A 19255-nucleotide genomic window follows, 5' to 3' on the forward strand; every position below is an offset into this window, starting at 1 on the left:
GCTCAGGCCCAGGGTCCCCGTGGAGCGAAGGACAGGCAGTGGCTCGTTCCAGAGGTGCCTAAGCAGCCTCATCACTGAGTGAGAGGCAGACCTGATGGCCTGTTCTCCACCCAGACCCCCGGTGCAGGCCCTGCGAGCCCAGTGCACAGTTCCCGGTCCGAGAGGAAGACGTAAGGCCGCTGACGGCACTGGGAGCCAAGGCCCCCGTCATCACCATCACCTGGGCCGTGCTGGTTTTACAGATGCGGCAAGAACAGGCATCTGAAGGCAGCTCTGTCCTCCCGGTCTCTGCCTGGGGTCCCAGGACCTTCAGCAGGTGCCTAAGGGCCTGGGAGGTAGGCCAGCCCCCACCCCCACCCCCATCGCGGTGACCGTCAACCCCACCTCTGCAGAAACCTGGGCGCTCAGAGAGTATAGAGCGGACTTGTCCACAGCTCAGGTGGCATGTGGGAGCACGGGAGGGGTCCGCCAAGTCTCACACAGGGGAAGACTGAGCTGGGAGGAGGACCAGGACCACCATGGGCCTGAGAGTGTGCTGGCCATGGGAGGCCTGGCCGGGCCCAGGCCTGACGCACAGCAGATGCTCTGTCCATGTCACAGCCTCAGGTGCTCCGATTCACAGGGGAGAGAAATGGCCGCTTGAACCAGGTAAGAGCCGACCGGGGAGGGCGGGGTCCCGGGACACGCACCACTCCGCAGGCTTCTCTCTGTTACACATTTATTTGATATGTGAACTCTGCGAGTTCAGACCCACATGTAACGGATTGCTTTGTGGTTGCCACAGGCTAGTGTGCATTATTTCCGAGGAGTATATCCAATGACACAACGCAGGGAAAACACAAATGGACAGACGGACGGACAGAATCATCGAGACGGGAGACGCTAAAACGTGCCTTAGTGTCCGTGTGGGTGATCTAAGGCAGGGACCCGAGTGGCCGCTCTGAAGCAGGGGAGCTTCCCGCGCCCAGGCCCTGACTGTGTGCGAGGCCAGCGCCTGGGAGGAATACCGGCTTGGAAGCCAGCACGGTGAGGCTGCCCTCCCAGTGACGGCCTCCCCGTGCCCGACCCGCCTCGGAGCGCTGCGCGTGAGGGCCCCCGTGGCGACAGGGCCTGTGCAGGCAGCAGGGGGCTGGTGGTGGCACTGAGCAAGCCCACGACACACAAGGCGGGACGTAGAGCCCGGGCGAAGCAGCTCCCCTTGTCTCCTAACACTGTGCATGGAGGGGCGGGGGGGGGGGGTAGTGGAGCACCGCTCATCCCGGGACTGGCCACCCCGCGTCTCCTCCCTTCTTGGCAGCTCCAGAACATTTCTTTGGCTGACAGCCACAGAAGTGAGCGCCTGCCAAGACATATGGAGGAGAAAGAAAACAAGACACCAAAAGACCCCTCCCCCCCAAAAAAAAAACCACCAATAACAACAAAAATCCCCGCCCCAGGAGAACAGAGAAACAAACAGCGCCTCGGGGCCAAGGTCACGGCAGATGGGGAGACATCCTGCCCCCTGCACCCCCAGGACAGGAAATACAACCCCGGGTCTGTGGCGGCGTCCAGGGACCCGGCCACCCCACCTGAGACTCTAGCTCACTGGCCTATAGTGTCCTATGTGTGTGTATGTGTGTTTGGTGTGTTTTTTTTTTAAGTTTTTTTTTTCTTTTTAATACCCAAACCATTCATTTTCAAAGCTTTAAAAAAAAAAAAAAAAAACTTCTTTTTTTACTTAAAAAAAAAAAAATCAAAAACTGATAAGGCCAGCCCCAGGCCCGGCCTGCGCTCCCACGGGCCAGAGGCCGGCCTGCACGGTGGGGGTGACCCCCTGCTGCCGAGTGAGGACAGGGAGACACAGCCCGCCCGAGCCAACTCTCCTGGGAAAGTTGTCTGGAGGGAGGCGCTGCGCGCGCGCGGAGATAAATACCACAAGCTCCTCTGGGGTGGGCTCCGCCTCCGGGCCAGCCATGGTCTCCGGGCGGAGACCCCGATTGTCCAAATACTGCTGAGTCTGCTTCGCTCTCTGGTCTCCCCAGCAGGCGCCTGCCCTGGGGGGGCGTGAGTCTCCGAGGGAGGAAAGGGGCCAGCCCCTCGCACGCCGTCCTGTCCGTGTCCTCGCATGTCCGGCCCAGGCTCCTGCCCTGCAAGGCTGGGGCGGCTGCCCGGGAGCGCGGCGGGGTCCTGCGCGGGCCGCTCAGCTCAGGCCTGCTCCTTGTCGGCCCTCCAGAGCCGCTCCTTGACCTCGGGCGGCAGCGTGTTGAACAGGTCCTCCTCCACCACCAGGCCGCTGCGCCTGAGCAGCGGGCACTCGCCCAGCTCCACGGGCAGGCACTCCAGCCGGTTGCCCCGCAGCTCAATCTGTGTCAGGTTGGTCAGCTCGCCCACGCGCGAGGGCAGCGACTGCAGCACGTTGTTGCCGAGGTGCAGGGCCCGCAGCTTCCGGCACTGGAACAGCTCCGGGGGGAGCGCCTCGATCTGGGGGGAGCAGAGGGGCCGCGAGTGAGGCGGGGCGGCCCTCCGGGCTCCACCTCGCCTCTCTGACCCTCCCTAGGTCGGGCCCCGGAGTCCTGGCACCCATACAATCTGGGCCAAAGTCTGTGTCCACCGCACGCGAGATCTCGGCTCTGCCCTCACCTCCTGCAGCTTCCTGGGTCCCCTGGCACCCGTGTCCTCCCCACACTACCAATCCTTGCATCTGCTGTCTGGGCCGTGGGCTCCCAGGGGCTGACGGGGCCTGCTCCTGTGGTCCTCAGCACCGGGCCCTGAGGGATGACATGTCACCCTGGCAGTGGCCACCACCCCTTCTCCCCCAGCTCAATGGGAGCCAGGCCGTCGCACCTGCCTGGCTTCAGAAAAACCTGGGAAAGCACAGGTTGTGCTGAGAAACCCCCCCATCCCCCGCTAACTTTCTGAGAAGTGGGAGGCATTGACGGATACGGGTGAGCATCCCAGCTGTGTCCTGGGCCTCAGGGTCTCGGTCAGGTCACCAGGTGACATGAGAGCCAGGGGCCGGTCCTGGCCACATGGAGGCCCCCTCCTCCACGTAACAGGCAGCACCAGGCTCCCTTGGGGCACCGATGCTGTGGGCTCACTGAACCCACGTGACTCCCGGTCAAGGCGCTGCACACTCTTTGTATTTTACAGAGGGGTCACCGAGGCCCTGAAGAAGCAAACGGCAGGTCCGTGGCAGAGGCAGGACTTGAACCTGGCTCCACGGCCCACGCTGTCGGCTGGGTGGGGAGCTGGGGTGGGGGTTCGAGCTCTTCCTGAACCGGCCGGTCCTGACGCGCCCTCCGCCAGACAGGAGGGTGACCGGGAACCAGCGCCACAGCCACCCGGTCCTGACGCGCCCTCCGCCAGGCAGGAGGGTGACCGGGAACCGGCGCCACAGCCACGCGGTCCTGACGCGCCCTCCGCCAGGCAGGAGGGTGACCGGGAACCGGCGCCACAGCCACCCGGTCCTGACGCGCCCTCCGCCAGGCAGGAGGGTGACCGGGAACCTGCGCCACAGCCACCCGGTCCTGACGCGCCCTCCGCCAGACAGGAGGGTGACCGGGAACCTGCGCCACAGCCACCCTCAGGGGGCCTCTGTCGCTGTCCCCACTTCCCCGCTGAGCAGACTGAGGCCGGGGAGTTGGGGTGCAGTGGGGACAGGAGGTAAGCCCTGCCTCTCTCAGGCAGCACAGGAAAAAGAGGAGGCCCCCCCGTGGCCACACCTGTCCTGCCCCCCCCATGGGTCGCATCCACCCATGGGGTCAGGATACTTCCCCTCACCCGAGCCCCACCTTCCCCTCTCTGCTCCATTTGCGCTGAAATGCCTCAGGCCTCTGGTCTTGGAGAAAGACAACTTTCCCTCGCTCCCTGTCTCAGCGACCGACCCGACCGTCTGGCCCAAGTCGCCAGTCCTGTTTCTAACCCAGCAGACCTGACCCCCGTGCACTGTGAGCCCACCCACTCTGGCCTGGTCTCCTGCTGCCATCACCCACCTGAAGCTCAAGGCAGGCTCCTACCTGGCCCCGCCTCCCGTCCCTGGGGATGGTGTCAAGTCTGGAAGGGACTTTGCCCCCAGCTTTAGGCACGTTCAGTGCGGGCCCCTGGCTGGCCCAGGGCCCCAGACACGGCCTTGCCTCTGAAAACCTGGGCTTCCTCCTCGGAAGATGGCTCCCTCACCCACTCCCACCCACTTCCTGCCGACCCTCCCTCCACACTCTCCATCTCCAGCAGCCTTGGCCAGTTCAGGCCGCACCCCCTTGGCTGCCTCTCACACCCACCCCAGGGCCACAGCACGAGTGACCTCTGGGAGCTACGGGTCACCTCCTTCATCCCTTCACTCACTCCGCAGGACCCCAGTGAGCGTGTCAGGTGCGGCACACCGGAGCTGAGGCAGCCACGGTGAAATGAGGTGGGGGCAGGGGGCAGGGGCCTCCCCCACCCACCCTGCAGGGGAGTCCACAGTCTGGGGGCTCAGCTCTCTGCCCCTCCTCCACAGAGGCCTCTCTGCTCCTCCCAGCCAGAACATTCCACTCTCCCTCCTCCTCCCCCACCTCCAGGGGCCACTGCTCTGTTTCTGAGAGCTCCGGCTGGACTGTGCCCACCGCCGCGCTACTGTGCGTCTTGTTCATCCCCACGCCCTGCTGCCAGCTCCATGGCCCGACTCTGGCGGTTTGCCGAGTCACGGAGCCCACCAGCGCAGGGACGCGTGAACAGGTGCGAGTGTGCGCTCCCCGCCCACCACGGTCCACAGCGGCTGCCTGGAGTCAGGGCGCCCAGGAGTGAGGCCAGAGAGGGGCCGAGGTCTCAGCCCAAACGAGGGGCCGGCCTGCGACTGGCCCATGGGCCCTTCTCCCCTACAAAGGCCTCCAGGGCCCAGGGGCAGGACAGGATGTGATTAAGCCTACACTATAAGCCTACACTAAACACAGCGTCCAGAGGGTCTCCTTCCTCTGGGATGGGGGAGGGGGGCTGCCGCCAGCTGCTTTCCTGAGGGTGACCTCAGCCACCAGGAGTGACACTAACAGGCAAGCTCTGTGCCAGGAACTGGGGTGCAGGACAGGAGGGGGCAGGTTGGAGGCTCCGGGAACAGCACTGAGCCCTATGGGCAATCCAGCCCCAGCCCTGCGGCGCGGGAGCCACGTGCTCGCCCCCTCCCCCGGACCCCACTCATCAGACGGTCAACTGGTGCTTCCCCAGGGCGGCTCCTCCCCGGGGACTTTGGTTTTCCTGAACAGTGGGAGCCAAACCACCTGAGAGGTGACCCTTGCCCGTGTACACTCCCCCCTGAGGCATGATTCAGGGGCCGAGATAAGCTCTGTGACAATGCCAGCTCTGTGGAGGACAGGCTGGCTTGCAGGGGAGGACGTGGGGGAGAAAGCAGGAAGGCTCTGAGCCGGCTGGGGTGTGAGTGATGCCGGGGAGGGGACCGAGAGGTCTGGACGGGGCAGGGGCTACTGCCCTCCCAGTCACACCCCACACAGGACGACACAGGCACGCACCCGGGAAGCCAACGGGGCTGCCCTCTGCTTGGGTCTTGGGGGCCCGGCCTTGGGCTTCCCCTGCCACGACATTCCCCACCCGAGAGCAGGGCGGGAGGCTCCCCCAGGGGCCGTGACCTCATGCACAGGAAGCTGGACCACAAACCCGGGAGTACCCTGCCCTCAACCCCTGTCCTCAACGCCCTGCCTGCCTCCGCCAAAGGGCACCAGGGGCAGGGCGAGAGGCAGGTGCGCGTGGCTACCCAGAGTCTCCACGGCACCTCCAGGGCGGGGCTTCCCACACCCGGCCCCCAAAGGTTCGCAAAATTTCCTTTTCACAAAAACAGTGGGTGACAACCCAGTCTCATCAAGCCGACCTCCGTCCTTCACCGCTGCCCAGTGCGGAGGGGAGGGGAGGGGAGGGCGGCACGAGCAGTGCCGGTCACCTCAGGCAGCGGCAGCGGCCACGCACACCGTTTCTGTCCCTGGTGGACCCAGAATAGCCCCCCGGCTCCAAATGCCCTTGGGGACGAGCTGAGGAAGACCCCACAGCTCCAGGCCGTCCCGCGTGCACGGCCCGGCACCAGGAGAGACCCGTGGGCCTGGGGCCTGCCGCCGGTGACCTGGCTCAGAGTAAGCTCGGGGACAGGGCCCACCCCCCACGCCAGCACTCTGGCAGGAGGACTCGGCAGCATCCTTGGCGAACGTGGGCTCCCCAGCCCAGGTGTGGGAAGCCCTCCCCGCGCACGCTCCCTCCAGGTGGCCGTGGGAGCCACAGGGGAGGACTCCTACCCCGGGCCTCCGGGGGCCGCCCTCCCGCGTGGGCACCCGCGGCCGGGCCACTCACCCGGTTGGCCGTGACGGCCAGGTTCTGGAGGTTCTGCAGCAGGCCGACGTCGGCGGGCAGGAAGGTCAGGTTGTTGTGGCTGAGGTCCAGGTGGCGCAGCTTGCGGCAGTAGAAGAGCTGGGTGGGGATCTTCTCGATCTTGTTGCGGTTCAGGTAGAGGCGCTCCAGGTTGGTGAGGTTGCCGATCTGGATGGGGATGTAGGCGATGTGGTTGTACCACAGCTTCAGGCAGGTGAGGCGGTGCAGGTGCTGGAAGCTGATGATCTCCTCGATGGTCTTGAGGTTGTTGTCCTTGAGGTCGATCTCCTGCAGGTTGTGCAGGCTGAAGATGGAGTGGGGGATGCGCTCCAGGTCGCAGCGGATCAGCTCCAGCTCGGTGAGGTTCGCCATCTTCTTGAGGCTGTTGAGGACGATGAGCTTGGTGCCCTCGTTGTTGATGGACAGCTTCTGCAGGTGCACGCCCACGTCCGTCACCACCTGCGGCAGCTTGCTCAGGTTGCTCTTGAGCCTCAGCACCTTGAGGCGCTTCAGCTCGCGCAGCCCGTCGATGACGATGTAGCGGTTGTTCTCGGCGCTCAGGTTGCCCGTCAGGTGCAGCTCCTCCAGCGTCTTCAGGCTGTAGATCCACAGCGGGATCTCCTTGATGTCCGTGAACTTGATGTGCAGCGCCCGCAGGTTCTCGCGCAGGAAGGCCAGCGCGGGGGCCTCGATCTTGGCCGCCGTGTGGTACAGCCACAGCTCCTTGAGGCCCGTGAGCTGGGCGATGCTGGGCGGGATGGTCACGTCCGGGATCAGCTCCAGCTTCAGCACCTCCAGCTCCACCAGGTCGAACACCGTGTCTGGGATGCCGCTCAGCATGAACAGGTGCAGCTCCAGCTTGTCCTGCGCGTTCTTGGTCAGCCGCTGCCGCAGCTTGTCCAGCGTCCACTCGTTGTTGAGGTTCAGCTGCCGCAGCTTGTTCTCGCTCACCTCCGACAGGAAGACGGCGAAGCGCTTGGAGTAGAGCGGGTCGTACTGGTCGATGAGGTGCAGCATGAAGGCGAAGTCGTTCTTGACGTCGGGGATGTCGCTGTAGCTGCTCTCCTCGCGGATCGACTCGAACGAGTACTTCTTGAGCGAGCGCCGCAGCATCCACCACAGCGTGTACACGCAGACGAGGCCATAGAAGATGACCAGGCTGATGTAGAAGGACGCCAGGATCTTGAAGAGCGTGGCCAGCGGGTGCGCGCACCGGTACGTGCGGTAGCCCGTCAGGCTCTCGATGTCCACGGTGCAGTCCACGTCGAACTTGATGTTGTGCACGTAGTAGACGGTGTAGCAGATGATGAGGGCGAACTTGATCACCTTGATGATCGTCTGCCGCATGTACAGGCGGTACACGATGTCCCCCTCCTCCACGTGCGTCCGGAACTTCTTCACCTTCTCGAACAGCGCCTTGGCCTGCTCCCCCTCCTTCTTGTCCAGCACGCCGGTCTCCGAGCGGTCCACGATGCCCTGCTCGATCCGCGACTTGGTCCGCTGCAGCATGGGCACGGTGGCCTCCACGTCCTCGCTGACGGTCGACGACTTCTTGTCCATGGAGCCGTTCATCTTGCTGAAGGCCGGCTTGGGGTCACTCTCCTCCACCACCGTCTCGGACAGGGCCCTCGTGGTCCACGGCGAGTCGAAGCACTTGAGCAGGATGGACACGAAGTGCTCCAGCTTCGAGCTGGTGCGCGGGAACTTGAACCAGAAGTTGCTGCAGGCCAGGAAGATGAGTGTGTGCAGCAGCACCAGGTAGGGGAAGTACTTGGCAAACCAGTGCAGCCGGTTCTCGTAGCACACGGCGTCCACATAGTTGTACTGGTGCCGGTCCAGGTCGTACTTGATGCCCGTGGGGCCCGTGTCAGGGGCCGGCACGATGGTGGAGTTCGGGTAGGTGGGCTCCGGGCTAGGGGCTGCCCAGCCGCGGAAGGAGTCGTTGCAGGAGTCCTTGGTGACCCACTTGCAAGGCAGGCAGATCATCTTGTCCTGCGTGACCTGCAGCGTGCCCCCAAAGACGGCGATCATCAGCATGACGATGGAGATGTAGTCGGTGAACACGTCCCACCACGGCTTCAGGATCCGGTACGCCGGCTGCGTGTCCGCAAAGTAGCGGAGCTCCGTCACCGGAATCATGGTTCCACCTGCAAGGGAGCCAGAGAGAGGGGTTACCACGGCAGGGCTCTGCCTTCCCGCGATCCGGGGGGGGTCGGGGGAAGAAGACAGTGGCAACCCCACCAGTGCCCGAAAATCCCACCTCCAGGCTGGCTGGCCTGAGCGCTCCACGGGGCAGCCAACTGCGGGCCCTTCGGCAGGAATCACGCAGTCGCCCGTCGGCCGGGAAACCGTGGGGGGGGGGGGGGCAGCCTCCTCACTGGACAGCCAGCCAGCGCGGCCTCACCGTGTCCCGCAGTGCCCTTTGCCTTCCAGTAAGGGTGTTTGGGATTCCAGCCGAGAGTCCACCCACCTGATGACTACAGACAGCGCAGGGCGGAGGGGCTTCCGCAAGGTAAGAGCACAGCAGAACGCAGGGGCGCTGCCCGCACGCTCACCTGCAAACAGTGGCAAGTTCTACACACGTGCATGTTGCCCCACGTGTGTGCATGTACGTGACTGGGGCCTCCAGCCAGGGGAGAGCGGAAGGCAACACACAGCAGGTTAGACAGGCTCCTGGCCCATGGAGAGAGCACACGCCTGCCCTGTCCATCCCACCCCGCCCAGGCTGGCTGACATGGCTGGGCCTGGCCCCTGAAAAACCCTCTCTGGCGGTGAGCAGAGAAAGGAATGAGAAATCACAGAGCCGCTTCTGCCCCAGAGTCCGCCCCGGCTCGGGTGCCTGGGAACCCCATGTCTAACACGTGACTCCGACCACTCTAACGAAGGCCGGGTCTGGGAGACACCGGGCCAGGAGCCACATCTGGGAAGGGTGGCGCGTGGTCAGGTAAGCGTGAGGAGGAGCTCTGTCCTGGGCCGGCCACCATCACCTGCCCGTGGAGGCTGTCCTCACAGCACCCTGCAGGACGGGCACGAGAGGGAAAGGAAGTGGGTATCCCAGAGAACAACGGGAAAAGCAGACAACGGCGCCAGGTCCACACGGGGATCCTTCCTGTGTGGTTTTAAAAACACAACTGTGCTTTCACTTCACACTCTGCTTTCTAAGCCGGAGTCTGGATTTCTAAGACAAACTGTGAACTCCTGTGTCAACCTGGAGATGGCGGCTGCTGGGATGACGGGCGTTACTAAGGACTGCGGCAACGTAAACCCGGACTGCCTCCTGGATGCCTGGGGACAGGCAGCACGGGAAGGCAGCCCCAGGCCCGGTGTGAGGGAGGCAGCGTGGGGACACTGAGTAGAGGCGGCCTGTCACAGAAGCCACAGCGGCCGCTGAGGGCCCGGGCATGGGGCACACACGTCCACGCAGGCGTTCATGGAATCTCTCTGATGTCCGGGAGGAAGGACTTCTAAATTTAGTCCCATTCTGCAGATGGGGGACGCAGGCTGAGGGAGGCAAAGCCGCCTGCCCAAGGCCGCGCTGCTGCCCAGTGGCAGGCCCTTTCTTCTCACTGCTGGGTCCACGCCACCGCGCAGGGCTTGCCCCGTGCCTGCCCGTGGTCTCAGGCCCGGGAGGCCAGTTTCCCAGCCTCAGACCCGGGGCTTCCAGAGCGCAGGTCACTGCAGGGCCAGCAGACACCACCACCCGCCTCCAGCCCAGGGCCAGCCCTCCTGGGGAGGCCAGGGGAGCGCCTGGCACACAGGAAGGCCCGGGCCCTTTAATGACCGGCTGGAGCCGCACCCCACCCACACTCCGGGGAAGCAGAGGGGTGCTCGCTGAGGGCTGTGAATCAGACATGGCTTCCTGGCTCCAAGCCCTCATCCAGGGTGGGGGCCCAGGGGCTGGGGGCCGGAAGGAAGGAGGGCCTTGCCCGAGAAGCCGGAGGGCCAGCAGCAGCCTGTCGGGCGGGGAGCCGGCCCTCGGAGGTGGGGGCCGTTTCTGTCCAGGCAGGATGTGGTCGCCAAGCCAGGCTCTCTGCGGAGGAGGGGTGAACACCCAGGCTCCCAGCAGTGCGGTGGACTCCCTAGGCACAGGTGATCGCCCTGAGGCTCAGAGGGGAAGCCAACCCGCCCAGGGTGGGAAGGAGCCCCTCCCCTACAGGTCTGACTCTGCCCTGCCCAGTCCCCACTCCGCCCAGCCTCAAGGCACTTCCTGAACTCCCTTCAGTCCTAGGCTGGGTCCTGGGGACCCAATCAAAGTGACTAAGGTATGTCCCCTGCCTTGGATGCTCAGTCCAGAGGCAGAGCCTGGGCTGGTCACGTGGCTAAGAAGGGCCAGGACTGGACTCAGGCTCGTGCCGAGGCCTGCCCTCGTGGGGGGCACCTGTCCGGAGGGATCACCCCAAGTCCCGTTAGTGTTTCCTCCTCACCTCTGCTGTGCGACTCTGGACAAGTAGCTGTCCCTCTCTGATGGGAGTTCAGGGAAGATGAGAAAAGAGGGTGCATGCACCAAATCCAGGGGCTGCTGGGGCTGGAGGGGCCCCCGCCCCACGGTGAGGTCCCCACAGGGGTGGCAGGCGGTCAGAGCGGCCTGGGCCCTCGCCCCACGGTGAGGCCCCCACAGGGGTGGCAGGCGGTCAGAGCAGCCTGGGCACCCGCCCCATGGTGAGGCCCCCACAGGGGTGGCAGGTGGTCAGAGCAGCCTGGGCCCCCACCCCATGGTGAGGCCCCCACAGGGGTGGCAGGTGGTCAGAGCGGCCTGTTGGGCCCCCGCCCCACGGTGAGGCCCCCACAGGGGTGGCAGGCGGTCAGAGCAGCCTGTTGGGCCCCCGCCCACGGTGAGGCCCCCACAGGCGGTGGCAGGCGGTCAGAGCGGCCTGTTGGGCCCCCGCCCCACGGTGAGGCCCCCACAGGCGGTGGCAGGCGGTCAGAGCGGCCTGTTGGGCCCCCGCCCCACGGTGAGGCCCCCACAGGTGGTGGCAGGCGGTCAGAGCGGCCTGCTGGGCCCCCGCCCCACGGTGAGGCCCCCACAGGCGGTAGCAGGCGGTCAGAGGGCCTGCGGGGCCATGGGGCTGCTTCCCCTCGCACTAGGACGAAGGAAGCAGCACTGAGGTGGGCCTGGGTTCCTGCTGGGCCAGCAACTCCCAGGGCTGCTGCCAAGAGTCCCTGGAATCTAATGCACCTAAGGTGCTTGGCTTAGGGTGGGGCCAGGCCAGGTGCCCCCAGAGGACACAGCAGGTGCTCAGCAGACTCAGAGCTGCACCCATGAGAGCCTGGGAGGGGAGGCGGCTGGGGTGAGAAGGGCGTGGGCCGCGGGTGGGGGCCAGCAGGGCCGCAGTTTCAGGGGGATGTGGCCTGGGCCCTCCCTCTTCCTGCCCTGCGGAAGCAGAGGGAGCCCCAGGCAGGGACCTGCCCAGAGCCAGAGCAGCTCCCGGTGAGGCTGAGGGCCACGCCCTGGGTCCTCACAGGAGCCGGGGCGCCCACTGTTGTGTGCCCGTGTTTCTGTTTTCTCTGTGTTGTGGTAAAATGCACCCCGAAGTCACCGAGCGTATGCATGGCTGCACAGCCACCCTGACCCTGCACCCACGGGCTCCCCGCGGCCCCTGTCTTCTGCCTGCCTCTGTGGACCTGATTCTCCAGGGCCTGCTTTGCCCAGCGTAACGCCCTCCGGGTTCATCCACGCTGCAGAGTGAGCAGAGTTTCCTTCTTTTTTGGAGACTGGTCAGTATTCCTCACGCCCGGTTCACGAACACGGAGACGAAGCTCAGGGAGAGGTTATTTGCCCGGCTTCACACGGCCCATGAGTCACAGAGGAAGCCCTCAGCTCCGGTGTGCAGGTGGGTCCTTCAGGGGCACACCCCCCACCTCACGGCTCCCCTGGCACACCTGAAGGGAGGCAGCAGGTGCAGGGGGCTGGGGGCATTTTTCTAGGTGGTGGAAAACGCTTTTGGGGCAGGCACCGGGGCACTGCTCGGGACACTGGCGTCCCACACTGGAGTGCTGGTTCGAGTCCTGGCTGCTCCTCTTCCGAGACAGCTCCTTGCTGCTGATGCCCCCGGGAAGGCCGCGGGGGAAGGTTCAAGTACTCGGGTTCTTGCCACCCACATGGGAGACCTGGATGGAGTTCCAGGTTCCTGGCCTCGGCCTGGACCGGCCCTGACCATTTGGGAATGCACCAGCAGATGGAAGATTTCTCTATCATTCTAATAAATATAAAACGAATGAATCTAATTTTTACAGAAAGTGGAAACAAGGCACTGAGGGGTGAGGAGACCCAGGCCTCCAACCAGCCTGGGTCCTCCTCCCCTCAGTCCGTGGCCCACCCACTCCAGCAGGGCTCTGCCGCCACCAGACACCCTTGTCCTGACCACCCCTGCCGCCAGCCAGCGAAGAGGGAGAGCTGGGCAGCACCCCCGGCCTCACAGGCGGTGACCAACGCCCTGCAGAGCGCCCTGCACCATCGCGAAGACCAGAGAAATGGGGCTTCCCAGATGCCTGTGTGGGGGACCTCGGGCAGGCACAGGGCAAGTCCTGCCAAGCAGTGAGGATATGAAGAGACAGCCCAGGGTCCGTCTGGGGCTCTGCCGTCCACGAGCAGAGTGAGCCTGGGCAGGTGTGACTGCACCTCTCCGAGCCCCTGGCTCCCTTCCCTTCTGGTGCACCTGTGAGCACGCCCAGGTGTGCCCAGGAGAGCTGTCAGGTGGGGCCCCCAGACTTTCTCTGTCACTCGCAGGCAGAGTGCAGTCGGTCAGGTCACTGTGTACCTTCTCCCACCCGTGGCCCAGGATAAAGACAGGCCCCTGGGTTAGGGCCAGAGGCTGGAGTGGCAGTGAGCAGGAGGCAGAGAACAAAACCGACATGGGCCCGGCTCCCCGGGCCGTCCTGACTCCAGCAGAGACACCTGCTGAGGGAGCAGAAGTGCGTGGGCAGCCAAGCACGAAGAGGCGAAAGCTGCAGAGGGCTCGGCGACACGGGGCACGGCCGGCTGGGGCCTGGCGCGCGGGCCAGGCAGCGAACGGCAAGGCTGGAGGGCAGCAGGACGTGGTGAGGGCGCCCTCAGGCAGTGCCTCGGGCAGAAAGCTGGGATCCAGAACGGCAAAAGCAACCCCACTGTGATAAAGCCGGACGTGGGGAGGGGCTCTCCTGGAAGGCAGAAGGCTAGAACAGCCACTTCAGTTTTTAACCAGCATGCACTCTCTGCGGTTGGGACAGCCGAGGCTGGTAAATAAAGAAGAAAAGCGGGTGCAGGTATTCAACCCTGGGGGGCGGGGCAGACAGGTAGGGTCACTTCAGGTCAAGTTGCTGCCCCAGGAGATGGAGAACGAGGAGAGAACAAAGATTGCAGGGTTCGAAAAGGGAGCAGCAGAGAAAAGACAAAAAGCAAGTGCTGTGCAGTCCTTCTGGCTTCCACCTAAGCCGGGATTAACAGTGGGCTGGGACCCACCAGGGCTGGGGGAGGGAGAGGCCAGGTGCCCTGAGGCACAGGGACCACCAAGCTCCTGCCAGGCCCCTCAGGCAGAGCCCAGGACACCGAAGTAAAGGAGGGGCTGTGAGACCGGACTGGACCCAGGAAGGGGAGGGGCGAGACCTGTGGCAGTTGCCGGGCTGGGGAAGGTTCCAGGAGGAAGATTCAGGCACCGGGTGTTAGGTAGGAAGTCAGATATGAGCTTGTGTGTGTGTGACAAAGGCCTAAAGAGAAGACGTCCATGTCCAGCATCTGCATCTCAAAGTCATCCCAAAGCCCAGTGTTGCGTCCTGCCCTGCCCCTCCTACCCGATGACCTGCCAGGTGGGGGTCCCCGCCCCCTCCTACCTGATAACCTGCCAGGTGCAGCCCAGTATCTGAACTTTAAATGCCCTCCCTGCCCTTCCTCTAATGGGGGTTGGGGGGTGGGTGGAGGTGGAGGTGGGGGATGGGGGGAGGGTGGTGGAAGGGGTGTGCCAGCCAGACTTCCTCCAGTCTGATAACTTCAGGGAGAAAACTCAGGAGTTTTTCTATTTACATCCATAAAGTCCTTTGTTTCAGGAGGAGATGTGTGAAGACAAAGACCCATCTCCTTAAAAACCCCAGCCTCAACTGGACAGTGCGCTCAGCCCTCTGCCTCTCTGCTGAGCCACCCGCCTGGCCAGGTGTACTCCACTCAACCATGTAACCTCGCAGCCGCCAGCCCGAGTCACCCCCGCAGTGAGACCACACCGCTGCCCACAGCCTCTTAGCTCTGCCTTTTACTAGAAACACGTTACTAAGTATTAAGGAAAATGTATTTAAAGATTTATTTATTTTTATTTTAAGGTGACGGAGTGTGAGAGAGCAAGATCTTCCATTTGCTGGTTCACCCTCCAACAGCCGGGACTGGTCCCGGCCAAAGCCAGCACCCCAGAGCTCCCATCTGGGTCTCCCATGTGGGTGCAGGGAACCAAGGACTTGGGCGACCCCCCCATAGGCACATGAGCAAGAAGCTGGAACTGACACCCGCAGGCAGCAGCTTAGCCACTGTGCCACACCAGCCCCAAGACAAAAAAATCGCTCTAATCACTACTTGGAAGGATGGAGAACAGCCAGGTAAGAGCGAGGCAGGAAGGGGTACCTACCAGATGCTGACGCTCACTACAAAGCTACAGGAACTCACGCTGTGCATGTATGAAGGGATACATGGACCAAGAGAACGGAATAGCGAGCCTTGAAAAAGACCCCCGCCCGGTTTCCGGCTTCTGGAAACCTCGCCAGTGTCGACTCTGCCAGTTTGGGGGGAAGGATGGGCACCCCTGAATGGTGCTGGCTCTCCGGTGGAAAGAGCCCCAGCTCCTTCCTTCCCAAAAATCAATTCCACTGAGCTAGGGGCCGCCCCGGGGACCCCGACATCCTGTACTGGAGAGTGGGTCTGAGTCCGGAATCATCTTCTGTTCCACTTCCTGCTGGGGTGCGCCCTGAAGGGCAGCAGGTGATGGTCAGGGTGCTTGAGTCCCCACCCCCCAGCGAGCGCCATGGACTTGGTTCCAGACGCCTGGCTTCTCAGCCGGCCTAGTCTCGGCTCAGTCTGTTATGGCGTGAGCCAGGAGGAGAGAAGGTGTCTGCTTCTCTATCTTTCAAAAAGAGAGAAAAATAAAAGGGAGACCTAAGAAGGGGTGGGGCATCCCACCTGAGTCCTGGGTTGGTATCTGGGTTCCAGCTTTCTCCCTGTGCAGACCCCGAGAGCTGCAGCGATGGCTCAGTGGCTGGGCTCCTGCCGCCCACCCACAGGGAAGACCCAGCTGGAGTTCCTACCTCCTGGCTTCAGCGGCCCCGCCCATTGCAGGCAGGTGGGGAGTGAACCAGTGAACAGGGGCTCTCTGTGTCTCTAAACTTCTCAAATGAAAGAAGAGAGACAGACAGAGAGTCAGAGAGAGAACATGCACACTTTTAAACTTTAAGCAGTTTAAAGAAAAATCAAAAAAACTATCTTACTGTTAAGACAGGGGAGGCTATCTTACCACAAACTGCACAAACTCCCATGGGAAAGGACTGATCCCATGATCCCATTAAAGCTGAGACCAGGCACAGCAAAGGACACAGTAACAGACGTGCGCAAGGAAGCCACGGGCTGGGGGAGAGGCTTCCAGCAGGTCTGGCCACTGAAGGGTTAACATCCGACCAAAGCCGGACTTCTACAGAGACAGTCCAACGGGGAAACTCACAGGGAAAATATGCGAATGGAAACTCGTGCCTGAAAAATTCTTAGCCTCATTAGTAATCAAGGAAAGCAAATGCAAACACTCAGATGCTGGGATCGGACCATGTCAGTCCCTTGGGCTGGCAAAGATGTGGCAACGCGAGGTGGGGGACGGGGATGCACACGCCCCCCAGCCCGCCTTTCCCTCCCGGTGACACTCTCACAAGGAGTCGGACTGGCTCAATGCAGGGCTGTTTGCAACAGCCAAAAAAAAAAAAAAAAAAAAAAAAAAAAAGCCACCTAAGTATTCACCACAAGGTGAAAGGCAGATCCAGATCGCTCCATTCAAACCATGGCATGCTCTGAACCGGTGGAGGTGGCGACGAGGCGGAGTTGTAGGATGACACACGGGTTATGTAAGGGCTCCGGCACGGCTGCACCCAGGTGCAGTGCGGGGACAGGAACGGGCGGAGCACCAAGACGGCAGCTTCGGCTGGGGCGGGGTGGGGTGGGGGGAGGGCTCGGCTGTGCTGGAAACACCCAGCCTGTGCTTACAACAGTGCAGCTCCTGTAGAACACGAAGGGCTGACCAAGCTGATGCCAGTCCCCGGCTTTGTGCTCTTCTGAGCGCTTGTGCCATCTCATCACACAAAAATTCACCAGAACAGTCACCATTTCCACCCCGCCGGCCTGGCTTTCCTCACACCCGGGGGAGGCTCCTGGGCCAGTTACCCGCACAGCGGACGGAGCTCGGCCCCCGAGGATGACGCCGCTCCCGGGGGGCCCCTTGGCCTGGCCTGCTCAGCCCCAGGGACACGCGGAAGGGGCCCACTGCAGGCAGGCCCTTCCCTCAAGGCAGTACAGGGGGGCTGGGGAGGGGGACCGGGTTCCTGCAGCAGAGCTGGGGCCTTCCTAGCCCTAAGGAGTCAAATGAGCAAACCAGAGAAGCCCCCACCCTTCCCTCGGTGGTGGGAAGACTCGGGGTGTGCAGAGCTGGAGCTGTGAGGGCGTGTGGGCTCCAACCCAGCTCCAGCGCCAAACGACTTCATGCCCAGGCAAGCCTCTGCTTTTGAAATAGTATTTATTTCTACAATTTTTTGAAGACTTATTTTATTTATTTGAAAGGCAGAGTTACAGAGAGAGAGAGAGAGAGAGAGAGAGATCACCCTCCTGCCAGTTCACTCCCCAAATGGTCACAGGCTGAAGCCAGGAGCCTGGAACTCCATCCAGGTCCTCCACACGGGTGGCGGGGGCCTAAGTATCTGGGTCATGTTCTGCTGATTTCCCAGGTGCATTAGCAGGGAACTGGATCGGAGGTGGAGCAGCCGGGACAAACTGGCACTCGGCTGGGATGCTGGCATCGAAAGCAGCAGCTTAACCCGCTGTGCCGTAAGGCCGGCCCCTGTGTTCTATCATTTTATTTATTTACTTGAGAGGCAAAGAAACACACACACACACACACACAGACCATTCGTCTGCTAGTTCACTCCACAACCGACTGCAATGGCCCAGCTTACAGCTGGGGCTGAAGCAAGGAGTTGAAAGCTCAGCCCGGCTCTCTCATGTGAGTGGCAGGGCCCCGATCCCCGGAGCCACGACCGCCGCCTCCCAAGGTCTGCATGAGCAGGCACCGGAGCAGAGCTGGGACTCGAACCCAGGCTCTTTCACGTGGGATACAGGTGCCGTCATCTGGCTCCAAACCCCTGCCCCCCGCTTTTGTAAACTTCAGAACAGGAATAACGGGGCGGTGTTCTGGCGCAGCAGGGTAAGCCACCGCCTGCTCCACTTCTGACCCAGCTCCCTCCTGACGCGCCTGGGAGAGCTGTGATAGACGGCCTGAGTCCCTGGCCCCTGCACCCACGTGGGAGACCCGGATGGAGAAGAGGAATAATGCTGCCTGCTTCGCAGAGCTGTGTACAGTGACACGCAAGATGACCAAGACACATTAACTCACAAGAAGGACACAAACGTGACCGGGAGAGAAGCCCGTCCCGGGAGGATACTGTAGGTGTCCACCACACGAAGGCGTCACAGCAACCAGAAGCTAGGAGGGGGGCTGCAGGGCCAGGAGGAGAGGGGTGGGGAGCCGGGCTCTAACAGGGACAGTGTTGCAGGCCGTCGCCTCATTTTCTCCAGTTATTCCATTTTTTAAAAGTTTTAGATAAATATGTAATACATGTGCCTTTTTATGAGACACAGTATAATATTTCAACACAAATACACAGCATAAACTAATAATCAGGCAATTAGCCTTTCTGTTTAGAGTTTCAAGGTTTTTAAGAAGCTGTGTTTATTTATTTGAAAGGCAGGGTGGGGGAGTTATCTTCTATCCAATGGTTCCCTCCCCAAATGCCTGCAGCCAGCACTGGGCCAAGGAGCTCCTGGGTCTCACATGGACAGGAGGAACCCGGCCACGTGGGCTGTCTCCTGGGGTGCACACTGGTAGGAAGTTGGATCAGATGTGGAGTGGAACCCGGTCCCTGCCATAATACGCGATACGAACGACTCGACAGGTGGCTTAACCTGCCGCACCACAGTGCGGCTCTCAGGGATGCCGACATCCGTCGTGGAAGTGCCTGGTTCAAGTCCTGGCTACACCGCACTTCTGATCCAGCTCCTGCTAATAACGTGCCTGGGAGGCCGCAGACGATGGCCCAGGTTGTGGGGTCACTGCCACTCACAGGGGAGACCCGGGCAGAGTTCCTGGCTCCTGCGGTTGTGGGCGTTTGGTGACTACACCAGGGGATGGAAGATCTGTTTTCCCCCTCTCTGTAACTCTGCCTTTCAAATACATAGATAAGATTCTTAAAGTATGGGGCCAATGCCATGGCACAGCAGGTTAGGCCGCCATCTGCAGTGCCAGCATCCCATAAGGGCCCAGTTCGAGTCCCGGCTGCTCCACTTCCGATCCAGCTCCCTGCTAAAGCACTTGACAAAGCAGCGGAAGATGGGCCCCTGCACCCACGTGGGAGTCCAGGATGGGGTTCCTGGCTCCTGGCTTCAGCCTCTCCCAGCCCTGGTTATTGTGGCCATCTGTGGAGTGAACCAGCGGATGGAAGCTCTTTCTCTCTGTCCCTCCCTCTCTCTCTGTAATACTTTCAAATAAATAAATAGATCTTAAAAAAAAAAAAAGACATAAAAAGAGTATATCAGTCACAAACCTGTCACTGCGTGTGCAGCAGACTCGGAAGATCTACCTGGAACCACGGGGGCAGGTCTGAGGGTGGGCGAGACTGCGGAGCGCTGTCCACATTCTACATCCTTAAATAACAAGCTGTTGTTTCCCAGACT

At 62.2% G+C, this 19255-nt stretch overlaps 1 protein-coding gene across 2 annotated transcripts in view; it reads right to left on the reverse strand.

The window, feature by feature from the left end:
* Positions 1-701: 701 nt before the first annotated feature.
* Positions 702-19255, reverse strand: part of LOC133771489 (volume-regulated anion channel subunit LRRC8A) — a 28693-nt gene continuing 10139 nt past the window's right edge. For both annotated transcript variants that reach the window (XM_062207411.1, XM_062207412.1), the window contains exons 3-4: positions 6304-8468; positions 702-2460 (exon numbers count right to left, since the gene is read on the reverse strand). In XM_062207411.1, coding sequence (XP_062063395.1) covers positions 2185-2460; positions 6304-8460 — 2433 coding nt within the window. In that variant the 5' untranslated portion in view covers positions 8461-8468 and the 3' untranslated portion in view covers positions 702-2184. The remainder of the gene's footprint in view (positions 2461-6303; positions 8469-19255) is intronic.

This window comes from Lepus europaeus, chromosome 12, assembly GCF_033115175.1.
Source record: "Lepus europaeus isolate LE1 chromosome 12, mLepTim1.pri, whole genome shotgun sequence".
In the NCBI taxonomy this organism is placed as follows: Eukaryota; Metazoa; Chordata; class Mammalia; order Lagomorpha; family Leporidae; genus Lepus; species Lepus europaeus.